We start from the raw sequence: 23,747 nt of genomic DNA on the forward strand, positions 1-23,747 counted from the left end.
CACGATTGCACTTGGTTGTGAAAGTGACTAGCCCCTTGATGCTATAGGCATACTTACAATACACACCAATGGATCTCCGACGGACGAATGAACAGCCTCAATGGAGAAGAATACTTAAGAAACTGATAGTCTCTCAGCAAACCTCAACTGGACTCCATTCTAAGTCAGTCCATTCCAACCCACAACATCATGCCCTATTTTAAGAAACATTTTAATATTATCCTCAAGTCTATGCTTAGGTAGTCGAAGTCCGAGATCCTGTACGGTATTTTGCAAACTGACAGGGGTTCGATTCCTGGCAGGACAGGCGACTAATTTAGTTCGTTCTTGGCATTCGTTTGTGACCCTCGTGAACAAACAGGAAGTTGTGCAAATGATTTTATTGTCAAAATATATAAATAAAGACGAAAGAAAATCACCAGTCTACGGTGAAGCGTGCGCCGCTACTCCATGTTCGTTCAGTAATATTTACGAATGCCGCGTTATTAAAAATCGGTGGATAAAGGAAACGAGCAAAATTGCGTTAAGGAATGGATAACGAATACAGAATCGACGTATAACGAGAGATTTCTGTCCCTGTACCAAGTAAAACACTGCAGTTGTGACAATTAACAGACTCGACAGCAGAAATACTGACATACGTATACAAACATCTACAGACAAGCTGATGACAAGTGTTATAACGCCATGGTTCGGAATTCGGATACTAGTTTGACAAAGCGGATTCTACGACATGGCTTCAGGGAGATAGAACTTTAAGACACACAGAGAACGTCAAATGTTACGACATAGGTCACATGATTTACCAGAATTACTCAGCAACATTTCAGAGCAGTCGTGTTACGTCTGCAAAACGATGTTTTGAAGAATGTTACAAATTATACGGTTTGAAACCCTGTTTAAACAACCAGCCGTTTATCTCATCGAGAACATGACTTGCTAGTTATCAAGGTTAGTACTGAATCTGACAGCAGCAGCTAGACTTTAAAGTTAACGTGCATCTCGTCTTCGAGGTGTGTTATATAAAACTACCAAGTGATATCACACGAGCAGTTGAGAGCAGACCATCTATCACGCCACATCAACTGCACAGTTTTGTGCGTGTTCAATTCTGTTATCTTCGTAAGTGTGACTGAAGTGATATTAGTGTACATTATACTTGAATCACCTAAGACCTTACACTACAGGTAATACAGTTTTGTCGGTGGTTGAAGTTCGGTTCGAATTTGGGCCCAACAGAGCTCTCAGACCAAGCGTTTTCGCGACACTGAACGTCTATCCCGAAAAAAACTTAGAGCATATCATCACATCTTAGACACACCGTCTTATTATGAATGTCGTCTCTGTATTGCGATGCAGAAACACAGTAGTTGGTAGAATGTCTTTAAATTAATATTTTACTCACAGGTGGCTTTCAGGCTAAATGTTTAACACCTGATATTCCAGGGAAATTCAAAGGCCATTCTGTGTAGTTCATGCGTGGTTTTCCTCGTTATGTCTAGAATCATACACTACAGTACACTACAACGGCCACACTGCGAAACCTTGAAGTTATATCTGGTAAACATTAAATACGGTAAAATATAACTCGACCCTGATTCGTTATAACGCTCCTTGTTACTGAGCCACTTCGTCTATAAAATAATGAACAGCTATCGATTTCGTGATTTGGCGCTACTGTACGGAGGTCACAAAGTTTTACCCTTGAGACCGTCGGCGAGATTCAGGATCTCGTTTTAACACAAGCCTAAATACATAGAACCAGTTACAAAGACGCATGTAATTCAGAATGGAAATTATAAACACAATATTCAATAATTACCACGAACATCTTTAGCCTAAGTGAATAGACTGAGGTACTTGAAACAAAGTGGGCCGTAGAAATTCTGCTCACAATTCGATTGTGTTCTATAAATGTTACTATAGAAAGTGAACATATGCTTCCAGGGTACATAATAAAATATGGAGCGATGGTCAGGCCGAGTTGCCGTGGTGACAGGAGCAAGCAGTGGCATTGGAGCAGCCATTGCAGAGGAACTCGTAAAAAAGGGGCTCAAAGTCGTCGGACTGGCCAGAAGACAAGAGCGAATTCAGGTAAAGATTTTATAATCGCTTGCGAGGCCTACATCAAATTTTTCATACAAATGCAAAGTCATGCGATCTCTTCCTCATCTTCGACTCTGTCAATGAACCAGTGGGAGAAATTTGTGTCTCAGGGTTATTACTACAAAGTATAATCTAAGTTTAAAACAGTAATGTTATCTGTTAATAAAAGCTGGCAGCTCAGTTATTTCACCAAAATTAGCCCTACTATTTATTTAATAACCTGGACCGTAACCCATGTATTTTTGTCTAAATTAAAAGGTTGGGTAACCTACGGATTAATCGTTGTGGCTTATTTGTGGACGAGGAAAGACAGACCCTAATATGATAATTAACCAACAAATTCAATTCGGTGGAGATTCTAACAGTTGAGGTGGCTCATTCGGTCATTAGACATTTTAGCTTCCGAGATAACATCTAGCCCCCATTCTAATAAGTGTCACATTATTCCGCCAGTAGATATTTTAGATTCACCTCAATAACACAAAAATTTGCGACTAAAATCCAGCAAGGGCCTTTGAAGAACAAAGTACCTATTGTCGGAAACGGTGATGGTCTTCTTGTTTCAGGAACTGTCCAAATCTCTTAAGTCGGCGAAAGGCAAATTGTACGCGGTTAAATGTGACGTCAGCAAGGAATCTGATGTTCAGGGCGCCTTTAAGTGGGTCAAGGACAACCTCGGAGGCGTGGACATCCTCGTAAATAACGCTGCTGTAGCCTACGATACTTCTCTTATAAGTAAGTGCTCATAATGACTGTCAGATTTCTTATTTCTTCCTTCTTTACTGTTAAACTAAAGACAAATTACACAGCCGAATTCTTGAGCGTTTATACTTTATTTGTCTTATAGATGGATCAACAGAAGAAATGAAGAAAATGTTGGACCTGAACGTTCTGGGTCTTAGTGTGTGCACCAAAGAAGCGCTCCAGTCCATGAAGGAGAGGGGAGTGGACGACGGACACATCATCCACATTAACAGGTTACCGATTTTTAAATACAAATATTTTTATTTGTAACTTTCACAAATTAAATAGTGACTCAGCCTTTAATTCAAAAAATCAAGCAAAGTGCATCATGAAGCCAGCTAGTCATCGGACGGGAATTCTGGAAACTGAAGCACCTTTTCGTACTTCATGCTATCCTTGGCTTGCACAGAACTAAAGGTACGTCTGTATTGTATTTTATATGGCAGTTTTGTATCTCTGAATCTGTTATGTGATAATAACAGCTACTGATATCTATCTTGATACACGAATCCCCTTGCCGATTGTTTGCTTTCGTAAATCAGTTTGATTTCTTAGTTCATGCATAGTAGGCGTGTAACTTCATTCTGATTTTGTACCCTTAGTCTTGCTGGTCACATGCCTCCAGGAGAAAAGTACGCCATATACTACGCTACAAAGCACGCTGTCACAGCGCTGACTGAGGGACTTCGTCGTGAACTGGTGAAGCAGAACTCAAAAATAAGGGTCACTGTGAGTTTACCACTGAATGGATGCAAATTAGTTACATGGCAGTAGTTTGCCTTATATACTGAACTGCCCTAATTTCGAATGTTGCAGAGTCTGAGTCCTGGGCTCGTGAAGACAGAAATGCCCCCCCAAGCCTTCCTGGACGCCTGCCCTTACTTGAACGCCGAAGATATCGCTGACGGCGTTTTGTATGTTTTGGGTACTCCACCTCATGTTCAGGTACGTCGAGGGTTTAAAGTATTCTTTATCGACTAAAGGATCAACCATACGTACTATGTTATGGAAATAAAAGAATAACTTTTCAGATACGTAAATTTCCATCTTCAGGACCGATAATTCAGTCAACGCTCAGGCAGTGATAACCATTATAGCTTTTCGTTTGTACATTTTACAGCGCTATATCAATTACTGTTGAATTAGTCGAATGTTTATGAGCAAATTAAAGCCGAAGATGCAGGGAGCTACTTTAAGATAAAATTCTGAAATTAATCTGAAGTGACTGATGAGAAATATGTGAAACGTAAGGAGAATAACCTCCAGCCCGAGGTTCGTACCCAGTATCTCCCGACTCACTTCTCCAGTAACTCGCTCGATTCCAGTGTCATTTTATGAAGAAGCAGTATTCGCATGCTAGTTAAACTAATGTGTTACATGTTACTACAGGAGGGAGTTCAATTACAATGATAAAGTAAATGAAAATTATTATCGTTTCGTGTCACCTGATCACGAAGGAAATCAGGACAGGCATAAAGAGGAATTCCATGATTTCTAAGCCTTCACTCGTAATGAAGTTGGGTTAACCATCCAGGTTCACACTCCACCCTCTTTAGTCCAGATATACACTGGGACCGAACACGTTGGTTTAAGGCCAACAATCTGATTTGTGTTCAGGACGAACCAGATTTGAATATGAGCTAGAGCTCAACTATCACTCTAAAGATTACTCATTCATTCCACACATAAAACGCCCTTGAACAAGGCACAAAAATTCATTCCTCAATCGTAACTAATTCATCACACATGGGCCACGTGTCACCTCATCCGACACTAAATAACACTTGCAGTTGTTACAGTGTTGTTAAATAATCCACGAACCGAACCACTGATTAGATTCTTGGGTTAGCCCCACAGCCGGTGTGGCTGTGGTGGAGAAGACGGGAATTTGCCTCTACCGGGAATCGAACTGAGCTATTCCGGCTGGATCACTGCATTGATATTACCATTTAAAACACATTACCCTACTTCAAGAATGCTAATGCAAACCACGTGGTGATTTACAATATTATCTTTTTTTACAGGTACACGAACTGACTATATTACCAATCGGACAAATTATTTGAATTACACCGCATAAATTTGCTGTGTGAGACTGCATCTGTGTTGAACAGTCGGACGTAATTAATTTAGATTTTGCAATAACAGCTGACTTTCTAATTTAAAACAATTATGAGAAGCCGTTTTCTGACAATAGGAATACGCTTCATCCAGAATAACTGCATATTAAATTGTCTATTAAGAAATGCACAATTTGTGGAAACTTGTAAGTAATCGTGGAACAAAAATGTACAGAATGTTGTAGTAATAAAGAAAAAAAAATACTAAATGCTGTTCATTTGACTTATCTTCCTGAAGCCCGATGAACGTAGTCATTTCTAAACAATATCGATTTTCACCGCGAAGGGCCGTTCAAAATTGATATAAATATTTTCATTTATTTGTGCTGAATGTAAAATATGCGCTTCCCGAATAAAGCCTCTGGAATTCCCCTAAGCTAGAAATAACTTCCCAGGAACAATAAGGAGGCACTTTTGTCAAGTGTCCTTACTTCAGAACCACGTCGCAGTCTGTTCATTAATTCAGTCACACTCTAGTGTTTACAGACTTCCTTTGTACGTCCTACAAAACATGTCACATTGCGTATTTCTCCACAGCATTCCATCAAATTTCAAATAACTTTACTGATATTTGCCAGTCTCAGGAAGAGACTTTCAAAATTAAAATGCCGATTACTTCCAGACTTCTCTCTATCCGCAGGTCATGATTACATAACCTCATCTGACTCTATTGTGTATTTGATTACGAAGCCGTAAATACCAAAGAACAAAGGAATCAGCAGTCAGAGTAAATGTTTAATTGACGTGTGGGGATAAAATAACAGGTAGTCATATCGTAATATATGGCCAGGTCGACACTAAATAAAAATAAGGGAAATATTGTTATACGTATAGTAACTAGGAAAAGCCGAGGTAATGTCCTGACACGACATGCGAGGTCATTGTTTGATAAAGCAAGGTTTTGCGTCGCTTCAAGTAACCAAACTTTAAAAAGCCACATATGCACTTCAGATTATATGCACGTTATATAATCCAATGGCGTTACTCAACAATATTTGAGTACTGGAGAGACTTTACAGAATTTCATTTAACAAGTTCAAAATTTTACTGGTGGAAATTCTGTGTAAAGTATTACATTTCAAAATTATAAGGGTGAATATTCGATTTAACGTGCATCAGAAAACAGGCTGTAATGTACTTATTAGGTAGGCCGCACACCGGCATGCGTCAAGGCATGTAACAGTCAAGACACGATGTCTGCGACATGACGCAAAGAAAGGAGCACAGTTGAAACGAATGAGATTATGAAAACCACCGCACACAGGTCTGAGTCATGATGCTGACGTCAGCTTCATGCTGCAGACACGTGCAGCAAGACTCGGCATGTTCCTTTCTGTGCGTCAGGACTGAGACATCAGTACTCAAGTAACAGCACCAGTGTACGTTATCGACAAGAGTGACGAGCAAACAAATAATTAAGATAGTGCAGACGGTTGAGAATTTCCCGGTAATATACGATTATTCGACCCCGGGCCACTCAAACAAGGAGGAGGTTGATAAAGCTTGGCATGCAGTTTCAAAAGAAGTAAACGTAGATAGTAAGTGCAATGATTACTTTTATTTTAATTATCTAATGACTGAATTAACTATTATACACATTGAGCTTAAGCTCGTTTCGTACAAGTCTGCTCTCACTCACACATAAAACGAAAAGATTTATGTTAAAGTGTACTTGTTCTGCTAATGAAGAGCTACATTTGGTTTCAAAAAGTAAGAACACAAATGGTTCCTCATTTCAACGGCCTCAGTAGTTCCTCTTCTGCAGCAGGGCTGCAAGTTTTGGAATATAGATTCACAACTGCCTTTGTCATGATCATCATCATTTTCACCTAGACTCTGCTCTCTAAATAAGACGTCCTTTAACCTGATGAAGTTATGGAGGACACAGATTGCCCGTATTATATTATCTGTTTTATTAGGTTCCAAGAATCAACTAGAGAATATATGATAAGACGCAGACACTTGCTACTTCGGTGTGCGGACCAGAGTCTGAATCACGAATGAAGCAAAATTGCGTCTTTTGTCTCATGTCTTGATGATTGTCTTGGCGCAGTTGGTGTGCGGCCGCCTTATTGTTTTGTACTGTGGATTACGTAAGCGCGGAAAGGATATCACGAAATATAGATAACAACGCCACACGCTATGATAGAGGCAACTGCTGGCAGGGCCTTGAAATAAAAGGGCCCAACAGGAGTGGCGTGACAGAACTTGTTCTGAGAGCAGTTGTGTTAGATTTCTTCAGCGTGACTGAAGTGATATTCTGCAATATTATAATTCAATCAGGTATGAAATTTTAAACAGAACTGAGGGTGGATGAAGCCCAGTTCGAATCCGGGCAGAGTACGAGCAATGTGACCGAGTGACTTCAGTGATTTTCAGTGTTTTTCTTGAGGAATATCCCGATTCACGCATGAAGTAGATCGCGACATCTTATTTAATGTTAAAGTCATGTTAGTACGACGACAGTCTGTGCACGGCTTTTATCGAACAATTCTTCTATAAAATAATGAACAGCTATCGATTTCGTAATTTGGCGCTACTGTACGAGGGTCGCAATATTTTACTCATGAGACCGTCGAGCGAGATTCAGGATCCCGTTTTAACACAAGCCTAAATACATAGAACCAGTTACAAAGACGCATGTAATTCAGAATGGAAATTATAAACACAATATTCAATAATTACCACGAACATCTTTAGCCCAAGTGAATAGACTGAGGTACTTGAAACAAAGTGGGCCGTAGAAATTCTGCTCACAATTCGATTGTGTTCTATAAATGTTACTATAGGAAGTGAACATATGCTTCCAGGGTACATAATAAAATATGGAGCGATGGTCAGGCCGAGTTGCCGTGGTGACAGGAGCAAGCAGTGGCATTGGAGCAGCCATTGCAGAGGAACTCGTAAAAAAGGGGCTCAAAGTCGTCGGACTGGCCAGAAGACAAGAGCGAATTCAGGTAAAGATTTTATAATCGCTTGCGAGGCCTACATCAAATTTTTCATACAAATGCAAAGTCATGTGATCTCTCCCTCATCTTCGACTCTGTCAATGAACCAGTGGGAGAAATTTGTGTCTCAGGGTTATTACTACAAAGTATAATCTAAGTTTAAAACAGTAATGTTATCTGTTAATAAAAGCTGGCAGCTCAGTTATTTCACCAAAATTAGCCCTACTATTTATTTAATAACCTGGACCGTAACCCATGTATTTTTGTCTAAATTAAAAGGTTGGGTAACCTACGGATTAATCGTTGTGGCTTATTTGTGGACGAGGAAAGACAGACCCTAATATGATAATTAACCAACAAATTCAATTCGGTGGAGATTCTAACAGTTGAGGTGGCTCATTCGGTCATTAGACATTTTAGCTTCCGAGATAACATCTAGCCCCCATTCTAATAAGTGTCACATTATTCCGCCAGTAGATATTTTAGATTCACCTCAATAACATAAGAATTTGCGACTAAAATCCAGCAAGGGCCTTTGAAGAACAAAGTACCTATTGTCGGAAACGGTGATGGTCTTCTTGTTTCAGGAACTGTCCAAATCTCTTAAGTCGGCGAAAGGCAAATTGTACGCGGTTAAATGTGACGTGACCAAGGAATCTGATGTTCAGGGCGCCTTTAAGTGGGTCAAGGACAACCTCGGAGGCGTGGACATCCTCGTAAATAACGCTGCTGTAGCCTCCAGTACTTCTCTTATAAGTAAGTGCTCATAATGACTGTCAGATTTTTTATTTCTTCCTTCTTTACTGTTAAACTGAAGACAAATTACACAACCGAATTCTTGAGCGTTTATACTTTATTTGTCTTATAGATGGATCAACAGAAGAAATGAAGAAAATGTTGGACCTGAACGTTCTGGGTCTCAGTGTGTGCACCAAAGAAGCGCTCCGGTCCATGAAGGAGAGGGGAGTGGACGACGGACACATCATCCACATCAACAGGTTACCGATTTTTAAATACAAATACTTTTATTTGTAACTTTCACAATTTAAATAGTGACTCAGCCTTTAATTCAAAAAATCAAGCAAAGTGCATCATGAAGCCAGCTAGTCATCGGACGGGAATTCTGGAAACTGAAGCACCTTTTCGTCCTTCATGCTATCCTTGGCTTGCACAGAACAAAAGGTACGTCTGTATTGTATTTTATATGGCAGTTTTGTATCTCTGAATCTATTATGTGATAATAACAGCTACTGATATCTATCTTGATACACGAATCCCCTTGCCGATTGTTTGCTTTCGTAAATCAGTTTGATTTCTTAGTTCATGCATAGTAGGCGTGTAACTTCATTTTGATTTTGTACCCGTAGTGTTGCTGGTCACGTGCCTCCAATAGAAGGGTACGCCATATACTCTTCAACAAAGCACGCCGTCACAGCGCTGACTGAGGGACTTCGTCGTGAACTGGTGAAGCAGAACTCAAAAATAAGGGTCACTGTGAGTTTACCACTGAATGGATGCAAATTAGTTACATGGCAGAAGTTTGCCTTATATACTGAACTGCCCTAATTTCGAATGTTGCAGAGTCTGAGTCCTGGGCTCGTGAAGACAGAAATGCCCCCCCAAGCCTACCTGGACGCCTGCCCTTACTTGAACGCCGAAGATATCGCTGACGGCGTTTTGTATGTTTTGGGTACTCCACCTCATGTTCAGGTACGTCGAGGGTTTAAAGTATTCTTTATCGACTAAAGGATCAACCATACGTACTATGTTATGGAAATAAAAGAATAACTTTTCAGATACGTAAATTTCCATCTTCAGGACCGATAATTCAGTCAACGCTCAGGCAGTGATAACCATTATAGCTTTTCGTTTGTACATTTTACAGCGCTATATCAATTACTGTTGAATTAGTCGAATGTTTATGAGCAAATTAAAGCCGAAGATGCAGGGAGCTACTTTAAGATAAAATTCTGAAATTAATTTGAAGTGACTGATGAGAAATATGTGAAACGTAAGGAGAATAACCTCCAGCCCGAGGTTCGTACCCAGTATCTCCCGACTCACTTCTCCAGTAACTCGCTCGATTCCAGTGTCATTTTTGAGGAAGCAGTATTCGCATGGTAGTTAAACTAATTTGTTACATGTTACTACAGGAGGGAGTTCAATTACAATGATAAAGTAAATGAAAATTATTATCGTTTCGTGTCACCTGATCACGAAGGAAATCAGGACAGGCATAAGGAGGAATTCCATGATTTCTAAGCCTTCACTCGTAATGAAGTTGGGTTATCCATCCAGGTTCACACTCCACCCTCTTTAGTCCAGATATACACTGGGACCGAACACGTTGGTTCAAGGCCAACATTCTGATTTGTATTCAGGACGAACCAGATTTGAATATGAGCTAGAGCTCAACTATCACTCTAAAGATTTCAGTGGTTTTACTCATTCATTCCACACATAAAACGCCCTTGAACAAGGCACAAAAATTCATTTCTCAATCGTAACTAATTCATCACACATGGGCCACGTGTCACCTGATCCGACACGAAATAACACTTGCAGTTGTTACAGTGTTGTTAAATAATCCACGAACCGAACCACTGATTAGATTCTTGGGTTAGCCCCACAGCCGGTGTGGCTGTGGTGGAGAAGACGGGAATTTGCCTCTGCCGGGAATCGAACTGAGCTATTCCGGCTGGAACACTGCATTGATATTACAATTTAAAACACATTACCCTATTTCAACAATGCTAATGCAAACCACGTGATTATTTACAATATTATCTTTTGTTACAGGTACACGAACTGACTATAATACCAGTCGGACAAAATCTTTGAATTACACCGCACAAATTTGCTGCGTGAGAATACACCTGTGCTGAACAGTCTGACGTAATTAATTTAGATATTGCAATAACAGCTGACTTTCTAATTTAAAACAATTATGAGAAGCCGTTTTCTGACAATAGGAATACGCTTTATCCAGAATATATGCATATTGAAGTGTCTATTAAGAAATGCACAATTTGTGGAAACTTGTAAGTAATCGTGGAACAAAAATGTACAGAATGTTGTAGTAATAAAGAAAAAAAAAATACTAAATGGTGTTCATTTGACTTATCTTCCTGACGCCCGATGAACGTAATCATTTCTAAACAATAACGATTTTCACTTCGAAGTCCCGTTCAAAATTGATATAAATATTTTCATTTATTTGTGCTGAATGTAAAATATGCGCTTCCCGAATAAAGCCTCTGGAATTCCCCTAAGCTAGATATAATTTCCCAGGAACAATAAGGAGGCACATTTGTCAAGTGTCCTTACTTCAGAACCACGTCGCAGTCTGTTCATTAATTCAGTCACACTCTAGTCAAGCTTATTTACTTTATGCATAAGCAAGTAAGCTAAATTATAAGTGGTTACAGTAATTTCAATCTAAAGTTGTTCCAAACTGCTAAACATGTTCTGCAAAAGAGTGGAAGTGAGTCCTACAACGGACCAGCTATTCAACGTTTACAAGAAAGTCAAGTGTAACAACATGCAAAATAAACTTTGTGCTTTGAGAATCTTCCATGAAAACATATAAATAAGTTCCATGAATTCTTAAAATTGCGCACTACATGAAGATGAATGGATACAGGAAAATCGCGAATGAAGTGAAGTCGTCACCGTTAGAACCTGAAATCGTACGAAGATTAGGCTATATTCTTATTCTCGTCTCACCGCGATGACACGCAGTTTCTGAGGGACACACCCCATCATACGTCTATAAGTCAGAACTGTCGAGTCACGATTGCACTTGGTTGTGAAAGTGACTAGCCCCTTGATGCTATAGGCATACTTACAATACACACCAATGGATCTCCGACGGACGAATGAACAGCCTCAATGGAGAAGAATACTTAAGAAACTGATAGTCTCTCAGCAAACCTCAACTGGACTCCATTCTAAGTCAGTCCATTCCAACCCACAACATCATGCCCTATTTTAAGAAACATTTTAATATTATCCTCAAGTCTATGCTTAGGTAGTCGAAGTCCGAGATCCTGTACGGTATTTTGCAAACTGACAGGGGTTCGATTCCTGGCAGGACAGGCGACTAATTTAGTTCGTTCTTGGCATTCGTTTGTGACCCTCGTGAACAAACAGGAAGTTGTGCAAATGATTTTATTGTCAAAATATATAAATAAAGACGAAAGAAAATCACCAGTCTACGGTGAAGCGTGCGCCGCTACTCCATGTTCGTTCAGTAATATTTACGAATGCCGCGTTATTAAAAATCGGTGGATAAAGGAAACGAGCAAAATTGCGTTAAGGAATGGATAACGAATACAGAATCGACGTATAACGAGAGATTTCTGTCCCTGTACCAAGTAAAACACTGCAGTTGTGACAATTAACAGACTCGACAGCAGAAATACTGACATACGTATACAAACATCTACAGACAAGCTGATGACAAGTGTTATAACGCCATGGTTCGGAATTCGGATACTAGTTTGACAAAGCGGATTCTACGACATGGCTTCAGGGAGATAGAACTTTAAGACACACAGAGAACGTCAAATGTTACGACATAGGTCACATGATTTACCAGAATTACTCAGCAACATTTCAGAGCAGTCGTGTTACGTCTGCAAAACGATGTTTTGAAGAATGTTACAAATTATACGGTTTGAAACCCTGTTTAAACAACCAGCCGTTTATCTCATCGAGAACATGACTTGCTAGTTATCAAGGTTAGTACTGAATCTGACAGCAGCAGCTAGACTTTAAAGTTAACGTGCATCTCGTCTTCGAGGTGTGTTATATAAAACTACCAAGTGATATCACACGAGCAGTTGAGAGCAGACCATCTATCACGCCACATCAACTGCACAGTTTTGTGCGTGTTCAATTCTGTTATCTTCGTAAGTGTGACTGAAGTGATATTAGTGTACATTATACTTGAATCACCTAAGACCTTACACTACAGGTAATACAGTTTTGTCGGTGGTTGAAGTTCGGTTCGAATTTGGGCCCAACAGAGCTCTCAGACCCAACGTTTTCGCGACATTGAACGTCTATCCCGAAAAAAACTTGGAACAAATCATCACATCTTAGACACAGCGTCTTATTATGAATGTCGTCTCTGTATTGCGATACAGAAACACAGTAGTTGGTAGAATGTCTTTAAATTAATATTTTACTCACAGGTGGCTTTCAGGCTAAATGTTTAACACCTGATATTCCAGGGAAATTCAAAGGCCATTCTGTGTAGTTCATGCGTGGTTTTCCTCGTTATGTCTAGAATCATACACTACAGTACAATACAACGGCCACACTGCGAAACCTTGAAGTTATATCTGGTAAACATTAAATACGGTAAAATATAACTCGACCCAGATTCGTTATAACGCTCCTTGTTACTGAGCCACTTCGTTTATAAAATAATGAACAGCTATCGATTTCGTGATTTGGCGCTACTGTACGGAGGTCACAAAGTTTTACCCTTGAGACCGTCGGCGAGATTCAGGATCTCGTTTTAACACAAGCCTAAATACATAGAACCAGTTACAAAGACGCATGTAATTCAGAATGGAAATTATAAACACAATATTCAATAAATACCACGAACATCTTTAGCCCAAGTGAATAGACTGAGGTACTTGAAACAAAGTGGGCCGTAGAAATTCTGCTCACAAATCGATCGTGTTCTATAAATGTTACTATAGGAAGTGAACATATGCTTCCAGGGTACATAATAAAATATGGAGCGATGGTCAGGCCGAGTTGCCGTGGTGACAGGAGCAAGCAGTGGCATTGGAGCAGCCATTGCAGAGGAACTCGTAAAAAAGGGGCTGAAAGTCGTCGGACTGGCCAGAAGACAAGAGCGAATTCAGGTAAAGATTTTATAATCGCTTGCGAGGCCTACATCAAATTTTTCATATAAATGCAAAGTCATGTGATCTCTTCCTCATCTTCGACTCTGTCAATGAACCAGTGGGAGAAATTTGTGTCTCAGGGTTATTACTACAAAGTATAATCTAAGTTTAAAACAGTAATGTTATCTGTTAATAAAAGCTGGCAGCTCAGTTATTTCACCAAAATTAGCCCTACTATTTATTTAATAACCTGGACCGTAACCCATGTATTTTTGTCTAAATTAAAAGGTTGGGTAACCTACGGATTAATCGTTGTGGCTTATTTGTGGACGAGGAAAGACAGACCCTAATATGATAATTAACCAACAAATTCAATTCGGTGGAGATTCTAACAGTTGAGGTGGCTCATTCGGTCATTAGACATTTTAGCTTCCGAGATAACATCTAGCCCCCATTCTAATAAGTGTCACATTATTCCGCCAGTAGATATTTTAGATTCACCTCAATAACATAAGAATTTGCGACTAAAATCCAGCAAGGGACTTTGAAGAACAAAGTACCTATTGTCGGAAACGGTGATGGTCTTCATGTTTCAGGAACTGTCCAAATCTCTTAAGTCGGCGAAAGGCAAATTGTACGCGGTTAAATGTGACGTCAGCAAGGAATCTGATGTTCAGGGCGCCTTTAAGTGGGTCAAGGACAACCTCGGAGGCGTGGACATCCTCGTAAATAACGCTGCTGCAGGCTACGATACTTCCCTCATAAGTAAGTGCTCATATTGACGGTCAGATTTTTGATTTCTTCCTTCTTTACTGTTAAACTAAAGACAAATTACACAGCCGAATTCTTGAGCGTTTATACTTTATTTCTCTTATAGATGGATCAACAGAAGAAATGAAGAAAATGTTGGACCTGAACGTTCTGGGTCTTAGTGTGTGCACCAAAGAAGCGCTCCAGTCCATGAAGGAGAGGGGAGTGGACGACGGACACATCATCCACATTAACAGGTTACCGATTTTTAAATACAAATATTTTTATTTGTAACTTTCACAAATTAAATAGTGACTCAGCCTTTAATTCAAAAAATCAAGCAAAGTGCATCATGAAGCCAGCTAGTCATCGGACGGGAATTCTGGAAACTGAAGCACCTTTTCTTACTTCATGCTATCCTTGGCTTGCACAGAACAAAAGGTACGTCTGTATTGTATTTTATATGGCAGTTTTGTATCTCTGAATCTGTTATGTGATAATAACAGCTACTGATATCTATATTGATACACGAATCCCCTTGCCGATTGTTTGCTTTCGTAAATCAGTTTGATTTCTTAGTTCATGCATAGTAGGCGTGTAACTTCATTCTGATTTTGTACCCGTAGTCTTGCTGGTCACATGCCTCCAGGAGAAAAGTACGCCATATACTACGCTACAAAGCACGCTGTCACAGCGCTGACTGAGGGACTTCGTCGTGAACTGGTGAAGCAGAACTCAAAAATAAGGGTCACTGTGAGTTTACCACTGAATGGATGCAAATTAGTTACATGGCAGAAGTTTGCCTTATATACTGAACTGCCCTAATTTCGAATGTTGCAGAGTCTGAGTCCTGGGCTCGTGAAGACAGAAATGCCCCCCCAAGCCTTCCTGGACGCCTGCCCTTACTTGAACGCCGAAGATATCGCTGACGGCGTTTTGTATGTTTTGGGTACTCCACCTCATGTTCAGGTACGTCGAGGGTTTAAAGTATTCTTTATCGACTAAAGGATCAACCATACGTTCTATGTTATGGACATAAAAGAATAACTTTTCAGATACGTAAATTTCCATCTTCAGGACCGATAATTCAGTCAACGCTCAGGCAGTGATAACCATTATAGCTTTTCGTTTGTACATTTTACAGCGCTATATCAAATACCGTTGAATTAGTCGAATTTTTATGAGCAAATTAAAGCCGAAGATGCAGGGGGCTACTTTAAGATAAAATTCTTAAATTAATCTGAAGTGACTGATGAGAAATATGTGAAACGTAAGGAGAATAACCTCCAGCCCGAGGTTCGTACCCAGTATCTCCCGACTCACTTCTCCAGTAACTCGCTCGATTCCAGTGTCATTTTTGAGGAAGCAGTATTCGCATGCTAGTTAAACTAATTTGTTACATGTTAATACAGGGGGGAGTTCAATTACAATGATAAAGTAAATGAAAATTATTATCGTTTCGTGTCACCTGATCACGAAGGAAATCAGGACAGGCATAAGAAGGAATTCCATGATTTCTAAGCCTTCACTCGTAATGAAGTTGGGTTATCCATCCAGGTTCACGCTCCACCCTTTTTAGTCCAGATATACACTGGAACCGAACACGTTGGTTCAAGGCCAACATTCCGATTTGTATTCAGGACGAACCAGATTTGAATATGAGCTAGAGCTCAACTATCACTCTAAAGATTTCAGTGGTTTTACTCATTCATTCCACACATAAAACGCCCTTGAACAAGGCACAAAAATTCATTCCTCAATCGTAACTAATTCATCACACATGGGCCACGTGTCACCTGATCCGACACGAAATAACACTTGCAGTTGTTACAGTGTTGTTAAATAATCCACGAACCGAACCACTGATTAGATTGTTGGATTAGCCCCACAGCCGGTGTGGCTGTGGTGGAGAAGACGGGAATTTTCCTCTGCCGGGAATCGAACTGAGCTATTCCGGCTGGAACACTGCATTGATATTACCATTTAAAACACATTACCCTACTTCAACAATGCTAATGCAAACCACGTGGTGATTTACAATATTATCTTTTGTTACAGGTACACGAACTGACTATATTACCAATCGGACAAATTATTTGAATTACACCGCATAAATTTGCTGTGTGAGACTGCATATGTGTTGAACAGTCTGACGTAATTAATTTAGATTTTGCAATAACAGCTGACTTTCTAATTTAAAACAATTATGAGAAGCCGTTTTCTGACAATAGGAATACGCTTCATCCAGAATAACTGCATATTAAAGTGTCTATTAAGAAATGCACAATTTGTGGAAACTTGTAAGTAATCGTGGAACAAAAATGTACAGAATGTTGTAGTAATAAAGAAAAAAAATACTAAATGCTGTTCATTTGACTTATCTTCCTGAAGCACGATGAACTTAGTCATTTCTAAACAATACCGATTTTCACCTCGAAGGGCCGTTCAAAATTGATATAAATATTTTCATTTATTTGTGCTGAATGTAAAATATGCGCTTCCCGAATAAAGGCTCTGGAATTCCCCTAAGCTAGAAATAACTTCCCAGGAACAATAAGGAGGCACTTTTGTCAAGTGTCCTTACTTCAGAACCACGTCGCAGTCTGTTCATTAATTCAGTCACACTCTAGTGTTTACAGACTTCCTTTGTACGTCCTACAAAACATGTCACATTGCGTATTTCTCCACAGCATTCCATCAAATTTCAAATAACTTTACTGATATTTGCCAGTCTCAGGAAGAGACTTTCAAAATTAAAATGCCGATTACTTCCAGACTTCTCTCTATCCGCAGGTCATGATTACATAACCTCATCTGACTCTATTGTGTATTTGATTACGAAGCCGTAAATACCATAGAACAAAGGAATCAGCAGTCAGAGAAAATGTTTAATTGACGTGTGGGGATAAAATAACAGGTAGTCATATCGTAATATATGGCCAGGTCGACACTAAATAATAATAAGGGAAATATTGTTATACGTATAGTAACTAGGAAAAGCCGAGGTAATGTAATGACGTGACATGCGAGGTCATTGTTTGATAAAGCAAGGTTTTGCGTCGCTTCAAGTAACCAAACTTTAAAAATCCACATATGCACTTCAGATTATATGCACGTTATATAATCCAATGGCGTTACTCCACAATATTTGAGTACTGGAGAGACTTTACAGAATTTCATTTAACAAGTTCAAAATTGTACTGGAGGAAATTCTGTGTAAAGTATTACATTTCAAAATTATAAGGGTGAATATTCGATTTAACGTGCATCAGAAAACAGGCTGTAATGTACTTATTAGGTAGGCCGCACACCGGCATGCGTCAAGGCATGTAACAGTCAAGACACGATGTCTGCGACATGACGCAAAGAAAGGAGCACAGTTGAAACGAATGAGATTATGAAAACCACCGCACACCGGTCTGAGTCATGATGCTGACGTCAGCTTCATGCTGCAGACACGTGCAGCAAGACTCGGCATGTTCCTTTTCTGTGCGTCAGGACTGAGACATCAGTACACAAGTAACAGCACCAGTGTACGTTATCGACATGAGTGAAGAGTAAACAAATATTAAGATAGTGCAGACGGTTGAGAATTTCCCGGTAATATACGATTATTCGACCCCGGGCCACTCAAACAAGGAGGAGGTTGATAAAGCTTGGCATGCAGTTTCAAAAGAAGTAAACGTAGATGGTAAGTGCAATGATTACTTTTATTTTAATTATCTAATGACTGAATTAACTATTATACACATTGAGCTTAAGCTCGTTTCGTACAAGTCTGCTCTCACTCACACATAAAACGAAAAGATTTATGTTAAAGTGTACTTGTTCTGCTAATGAAGAGCTACATTTGGTTTCAAAAAGTAAGAACACAAATGGTTCCTCATTTCAACGGCCTCAGTAGTTCCTCTTCTGCAGCAGGGCTGCAAGTTTTGGAATATAGATTCACAACTGCCTTTGTCATGGTCATCATCATTTTCACCTAGACTCTGCTCGCTAAATAAGCCGTCCTTTAACCTGATGAAGTTATGAAGGACACAGATTGCACGTATTATATTGTCTGTTTTATTAGGTTTCACGCTATTGCCGTTCCAAGAATCAACTAGAGAAGATATGATAAGACGCAGACACGTGCTACTTCGGTGTGCGGACCAGAGTCTGAATCACGAATGAAGCAAAATTGCGTCTTTTGTCTCATGTCTTGATGATTGTCTTGACGCAGAGAGTGTGCGGCCGCCCTTATTGTTTTGTACTGTGGATTACGTAAGCGCGGAAAGGATATCACGAAATATAGATAACCACGCCACACGCTATGATAGAGGCAACTGCTGGCAGGGCCTTGATATAGAAGGGCTCAACAGGAGTGACGTGACAGAAGTTGTTTTGAGAGCAGTTGTGTTAGATTTCTTCAGCGTGACTGAAGTGATATTCTGCAACATTATAATTCAATCAGGTATGAAATTTTAAAAAGAACTGAGGGTGGATGAAGCCCAGTTCGAATCCGGGCAGAGTACGAGCAATGTGACCGTGTGACTTCAGTGATTTTCAGTGTTTTTCTTGAGGAATATCCCGATTCACGCATGAAGTAGATCGCGACATCTTATTTAATGTTAATGTCATGTTAGTACGACGACAGTCAGTGCACGGCTTTTATCGAACAATTCTTCTATAAAATAATGAACAGCTATCGATTTCGTGATTTGGCGCTACTGTACGGGGGTCACAAAATTTTACCCTTGAGGTCGTCGAGCGAGATTCAGGATCTCGTTTTAACACACGTCTAAATACATAGAACCAGTTACAAAGACGCATGTAATTCAGAATGGAAATTATAAACACAATATTCAATAAATACCACGAACATCTTTAGGTCAAGTGAATAGACTGAGGTACTTGAAACAAAGTGGGCCGTAGAAATTCTGCTCACAAATAGATCGTGTTATATAAATGTTACTATAGGAAGTGAACATATGCTTCCAGGGTACATAATAAAATATGGAGCGATGGTCAGGCCGAGTTGCCGTGGTGACAGGAGCAAGCAGTGGCATTGGAGCAGCCATTGCAGAGGAACTCGTAAAAAAGGGGCTCAAAGTCGTCGGACTGGCCAGAAGACAAGAGCGAATTCAGGTAAAGATTTTATAATCGCTTGCGAGGCCTACATCAAATTTTTCATATAAATGCAAAGTCATGTGATCTCTTCCTCATCTTCGACTCTGTCAATGAACCAGTGGGAGAAATTTGTGTCTCAGGGTTATTACTACAAAGTATAATCTAATTTTAAAACAGTAATGTTATCTGTTAATAAAAGCTGGCAGCTCAGTTATTTCACCAAAATTAGCTCTACTATTTATTTAATAATCTGGACCGTAATCATGTCTTTTTGTCTCAATAGAAAGGTTGGTTAAGCTACGGATTAATCGTTGTGGCTTATTTGTGGACGAGGAAAGACAGACCCTAATATGATAATGAACCAACAAATTCAATTCGGTGGAGATTCTAACAGTAGAAATGGCTCGATCAGTCATTAGACATTTTAGCTTCCGAGATAAAATCTAGCCCCCATTCTAATAAGTGTCACATTATTCCGCCAGTAGATATTTTAGATTCACCTCAATAACATAAGAATTTGCGACTAAAATCCAGCAAGGGACTTTGAAGAACAAAGTACCTATTGTCGGAAACGGTGATGGTCTTCATGTTTCAGGAACTGTCCAAATCTCTTAAGTCGGCGAAAGGCAAATTGTACGCGGTTAAATGTGACGTCAGCAAGGAATCTGATGTTCAGGGCGCCTTTAAGTGGGTCAAGGACAACCTCGGAGGCGTGGACATCCTCGTAAATAACGCTGCTGCAGGCTACGATACTTCCCTCATAAGTAAGTGCTCATATTGACGGTCAGATTTTTGATTTCTTCCTTCTTTACTGTTAAACTAAAGACAAATTACACAGCCGAATTCTTGAGCGTTTATACTTTATTTCTCTTATAGATGGATCAACAGAAGAAATGAAGAAAATGTTGGACCTGAACGTTCTGGGTCTTAGTGTGTGCACCAAAGAAGCGCTCCAGTCCATGAAGGAGAGGGGAGTGGACGACGGACACATCATCCACATTAACAGGTTACCGATTTTTAAATACAAATATTTTTATTTGTAACTTTCACAAATTAAATAGTGACTCAGCCTTTAATTCAAAAAATCAAGCAAAGTGCATCATGAAGCCAGCTAGTCATCGGACGGGAATTCTGGAAACTGAAGCACCTTTTCTTACTTCATGCTATCCTTGGCTTGCACAGAACAAAAGGTACGTCTGTATTGTATTTTATATGGCAGTTTTGTATCTCTGAATCTGTTATGTGATAATAACAGCTACTGATATCTATATTGATACACGAATCCCCTTGCCGATTGTTTGCTTTCGTAAATCAGTTTGATTTCTTAGTTCATGCATAGTAGGCGTGTAACTTCATTCTGATTTTGTACCCGTAGTCTTGCTGGTCACATGCCTCCAGGAGAAAAGTACGCCATATACTACGCTACAAAGCACGCTGTCACAGCGCTGACTGAGGGACTTCGTCGTGAACTGGTGAAGCAGAACTCAAAAATAAGGGTCACTGTGAGTTTACCACTGAATGGATGCAAATTAGTTACATGGCAGAAGTTTGCCTTATATACTGAACTGCCCTAATTTCGAATGTTGCAGAGTCTGAGTCCTGGGCTCGTGAAGACAGAAATGCCCCCCCAAGCCTTCCTGGACGCCTGCCCTTACTTGAACGCCGAAGATATCGCTGACGGCGTTTTGTATGTTTTGGGTACTCCACCTCATGTTCAGGTACGTCGAGGGTTTAAAGTATTCTTTATCGACTAAAGGATCAACCATACGTTCTATGTTATGGACATAAAAGAATAACTTTTCAGATACGTAAATTTCCATCTTCAGGACCGATAATTCAGTCAACGCTCAGGCAGTGATAACCATTATAGCTTTTCGTTTGTACATTTTACAGCGCTATATCAAATACCGTTGAATTAGTCGAATTTTTATGAGCAAATTAAAGCCGAAGATGCAGGGGGCTACTTTAAGATAAAATTCTTAAATTAATCTGAAGTGACTGATGAGAAATATGTGAAACGTAAGGAGAATAACCTCCAGCCCGAGGTTCGTACCCAGTATCTCCCGACTCACTTCTCCAGTAACTCGCTCGATTCCAGTGTCATTTTTGAGGAAGCAGTATTCGCATGCTAGTTAAACTAATTTGTTACATGTTAATACAGGGGGGAGTTCAATTACAATGATAAAGTAAATGAAAATTATTATCGTTTCGTGTCACCTGATCACGAAGGAAATCAGGACAGGCATAAGAAGGAATTCCATGATTTCTAAGCCTTCACTCGTAATGAAGTTGGGTTATCCATCCAGGTTCACGCTCCACCCTTTTTAGTCCAGATATACACTGGAACCGAACACGTTGGTTCAAGGCCAACATTCCGATTTGTATTCAGGACGAACCAGATTTGAATATGAGCTAGAGCTCAACTATCACTCTAAAGATTTCAGTGGTTTTACTCATTCATTCCACACATAAAACGCCCTTGAACAAGGCACAAAAATTCATTCCTCAATCGTAACTAATTCATCACACATGGGCCACGTGTCACCTGATCCGACACGAAATAACACTTGCAGTTGTTACAGTGTTGTTAAATAATCCACGAACCGAACCACTGATTAGATTGTTGGATTAGCCCCACAGCCGGTGTGGCTGTGGTGGAGAAGACGGGAATTTTCCTCTGCCGGGAATCGAACTGAGCTATTCCGGCTGGAACACTGCATTGATATTACCATTTAAAACACATTACCCTACTTCAACAATGCTAATGCAAACCACGTGGTGATTTACAATATTATCTTTTGTTACAGGTACACGAACTGACTATATTACCAATCGGACAAATTATTTGAATTACACCGCATAAATTTGCTGTGTGAGACTGCATATGTGTTGAACAGTCTGACGTAATTAATTTAGATTTTGCAATAACAGCTGACTTTCTAATTTAAAACAATTATGAGAAGCCGTTTTCTGACAATAGGAATACGCTTCATCCAGAATAACTGCATATTAAAGTGTCTATTAAGAAATGCACAATTTGTGGAAACTTGTAAGTAATCGTGGAACAAAAATGTACAGAATGTTGTAGTAATAAAGAAAAAAAATACTAAATGCTGTTCATTTGACTTATCTTCCTGAAGCACGATGAACTTAGTCATTTCTAAACAATACCGATTTTCACCTCGAAGGGCCGTTCAAAATTGATATAAATATTTTCATTTATTTGTGCTGAATGTAAAATATGCGCTTCCCGAATAAAGGCTCTGGAATTCCCCTAAGCTAGAAATAACTTCCCAGGAACAATAAGGAGGCACTTTTGTCAAGTGTCCTTACTTCAGAACCACGTCGCAGTCTGTTCATTAATTCAGTCACACTCTAGTGTTTACAGACTTCCTTTGTACGTCCTACAAAACATGTCACATTGCGTATTTCTCCACAGCATTCCATCAAATTTCAAATAACTTTACTGATATTTGCCAGTCTCAGGAAGAGACTTTCAAAATTAAAATGCCGATTACTTCCAGACTTCTCTCTATCCGCAGGTCATGATTACATAACCTCATCTGACTCTATTGTGTATTTGATTACGAAGCCGTAAATACCATAGAACAAAGGAATCAGCAGTCAGAGAAAATGTTTAATTGACGTGTGGGGATAAAATAACAGGTAGTCATATCGTAATATATGGCCAGGTCGACACTAAATAATAATAAGGGAAATATTGTTATACGTATAGTAACTAGGAAAAGCCGAGGTAATGTAATGACGTGACATGCGAGGTCATTGTTTGATAAAGCAAGGTTTTGCGTCGCTTCAAGTAACCAAACTTTAAAAATCCACATATGCACTTCAGATTATATGCACGTTATATAATCCAATGGCGTTACTCCACAATATTTGAGTACTGGAGAGACTTTACAGAATTTCATTTAACAAGTTCAAAATTGTACTGGAGGAAATTCTGTGTAAAGTATTACATTTCAAAATTATAAGGGTGAATATTCGATTTAACGTGCATCAGAAAACAGGCTGTAATGTACTTATTAGGTAGGCCGCACACCGGCATGCGTCAAGGCATGTAACAGTCAAGACACGATGTCTGC

General features: G+C 39.6%; 5 protein-coding genes across 9 annotated transcripts in view; 4 read left to right on the forward strand and 1 right to left on the reverse strand.

Moving 5' to 3' along the window:
- Window positions 1-23,747, reverse strand: part of LOC110834645 (uncharacterized) — a 97,091-nt gene that overhangs the window by 40,204 nt on the left and 33,140 nt on the right. The gene's annotated exons all lie outside the window — the stretch shown is intronic.
- Window positions 832-5,179, forward strand: LOC147872474 (farnesol dehydrogenase-like). 3 transcript variants are annotated; one of them, XM_087356541.1, is made up of 7 exons: window positions 832-951; window positions 1,948-2,094; window positions 2,673-2,841; window positions 2,954-3,083; window positions 3,453-3,579; window positions 3,667-3,795; window positions 4,875-5,179. In XM_087356541.1, the coding sequence occupies exons 2-7, from the start codon at window positions 1,963-1,965 to the stop codon at window positions 4,914-4,916; spliced, it is 729 nt and encodes a 242-aa protein (XP_087212667.1). In that variant the 5' UTR covers window positions 832-951; window positions 1,948-1,962; the 3' UTR covers window positions 4,917-5,179. The 3 variants fall into 3 exon arrangements, with proteins under 3 accessions (XP_087212667.1, XP_087212665.1, XP_087212666.1); XM_087356539.1 differs by lacking the exon at window positions 832-951 and adding an exon at window positions 964-1,122; XM_087356540.1 differs by lacking the exon at window positions 832-951 and adding an exon at window positions 1,001-1,187.
- LOC147872475 (farnesol dehydrogenase-like) lies at window positions 7,144-11,023 on the forward strand. Its single transcript, XM_087356550.1, has 7 exons — window positions 7,144-7,253; window positions 7,781-7,927; window positions 8,506-8,674; window positions 8,787-8,916; window positions 9,286-9,412; window positions 9,500-9,628; window positions 10,718-11,023. The coding sequence occupies exons 2-7, from the start codon at window positions 7,796-7,798 to the stop codon at window positions 10,757-10,759; spliced, it is 729 nt and encodes a 242-aa protein (XP_087212676.1). The 5' UTR covers window positions 7,144-7,253; window positions 7,781-7,795; the 3' UTR covers window positions 10,760-11,023.
- LOC147872476 (farnesol dehydrogenase-like) lies at window positions 12,549-16,897 on the forward strand. Of its 3 annotated transcripts, none has more exons than XM_087356544.1 (7): window positions 12,549-12,660; window positions 13,657-13,803; window positions 14,382-14,550; window positions 14,663-14,792; window positions 15,162-15,288; window positions 15,376-15,504; window positions 16,594-16,897. In XM_087356544.1, the coding sequence occupies exons 2-7, from the start codon at window positions 13,672-13,674 to the stop codon at window positions 16,633-16,635; spliced, it is 729 nt and encodes a 242-aa protein (XP_087212670.1). In that variant the 5' UTR covers window positions 12,549-12,660; window positions 13,657-13,671; the 3' UTR covers window positions 16,636-16,897. The 3 variants fall into 3 exon arrangements, with proteins under 3 accessions (XP_087212670.1, XP_087212668.1, XP_087212669.1); XM_087356542.1 differs by lacking the exon at window positions 12,549-12,660 and adding an exon at window positions 12,674-12,831; XM_087356543.1 differs by lacking the exon at window positions 12,549-12,660 and adding an exon at window positions 12,710-12,896.
- LOC110834638 (farnesol dehydrogenase-like) lies at window positions 18,845-22,755 on the forward strand. The gene is made up of 7 exons (XM_087356545.1): window positions 18,845-18,988; window positions 19,516-19,662; window positions 20,240-20,408; window positions 20,521-20,650; window positions 21,020-21,146; window positions 21,234-21,362; window positions 22,452-22,755. Exons 2-7 carry the CDS (start codon window positions 19,531-19,533, stop codon window positions 22,491-22,493), a joined length of 729 nt encoding a protein of 242 aa, XP_087212671.1. The 5' UTR covers window positions 18,845-18,988; window positions 19,516-19,530; the 3' UTR covers window positions 22,494-22,755.

This window comes from Zootermopsis nevadensis, unplaced genomic scaffold (genome assembly GCF_977971745.1).
Source record: "Zootermopsis nevadensis isolate Lab colony 2312 unplaced genomic scaffold, Znev_1.0 Znev_ptg000027l, whole genome shotgun sequence".
NCBI lineage: Eukaryota > Metazoa > Arthropoda > Insecta > Blattodea > Termopsidae > Zootermopsis > Zootermopsis nevadensis.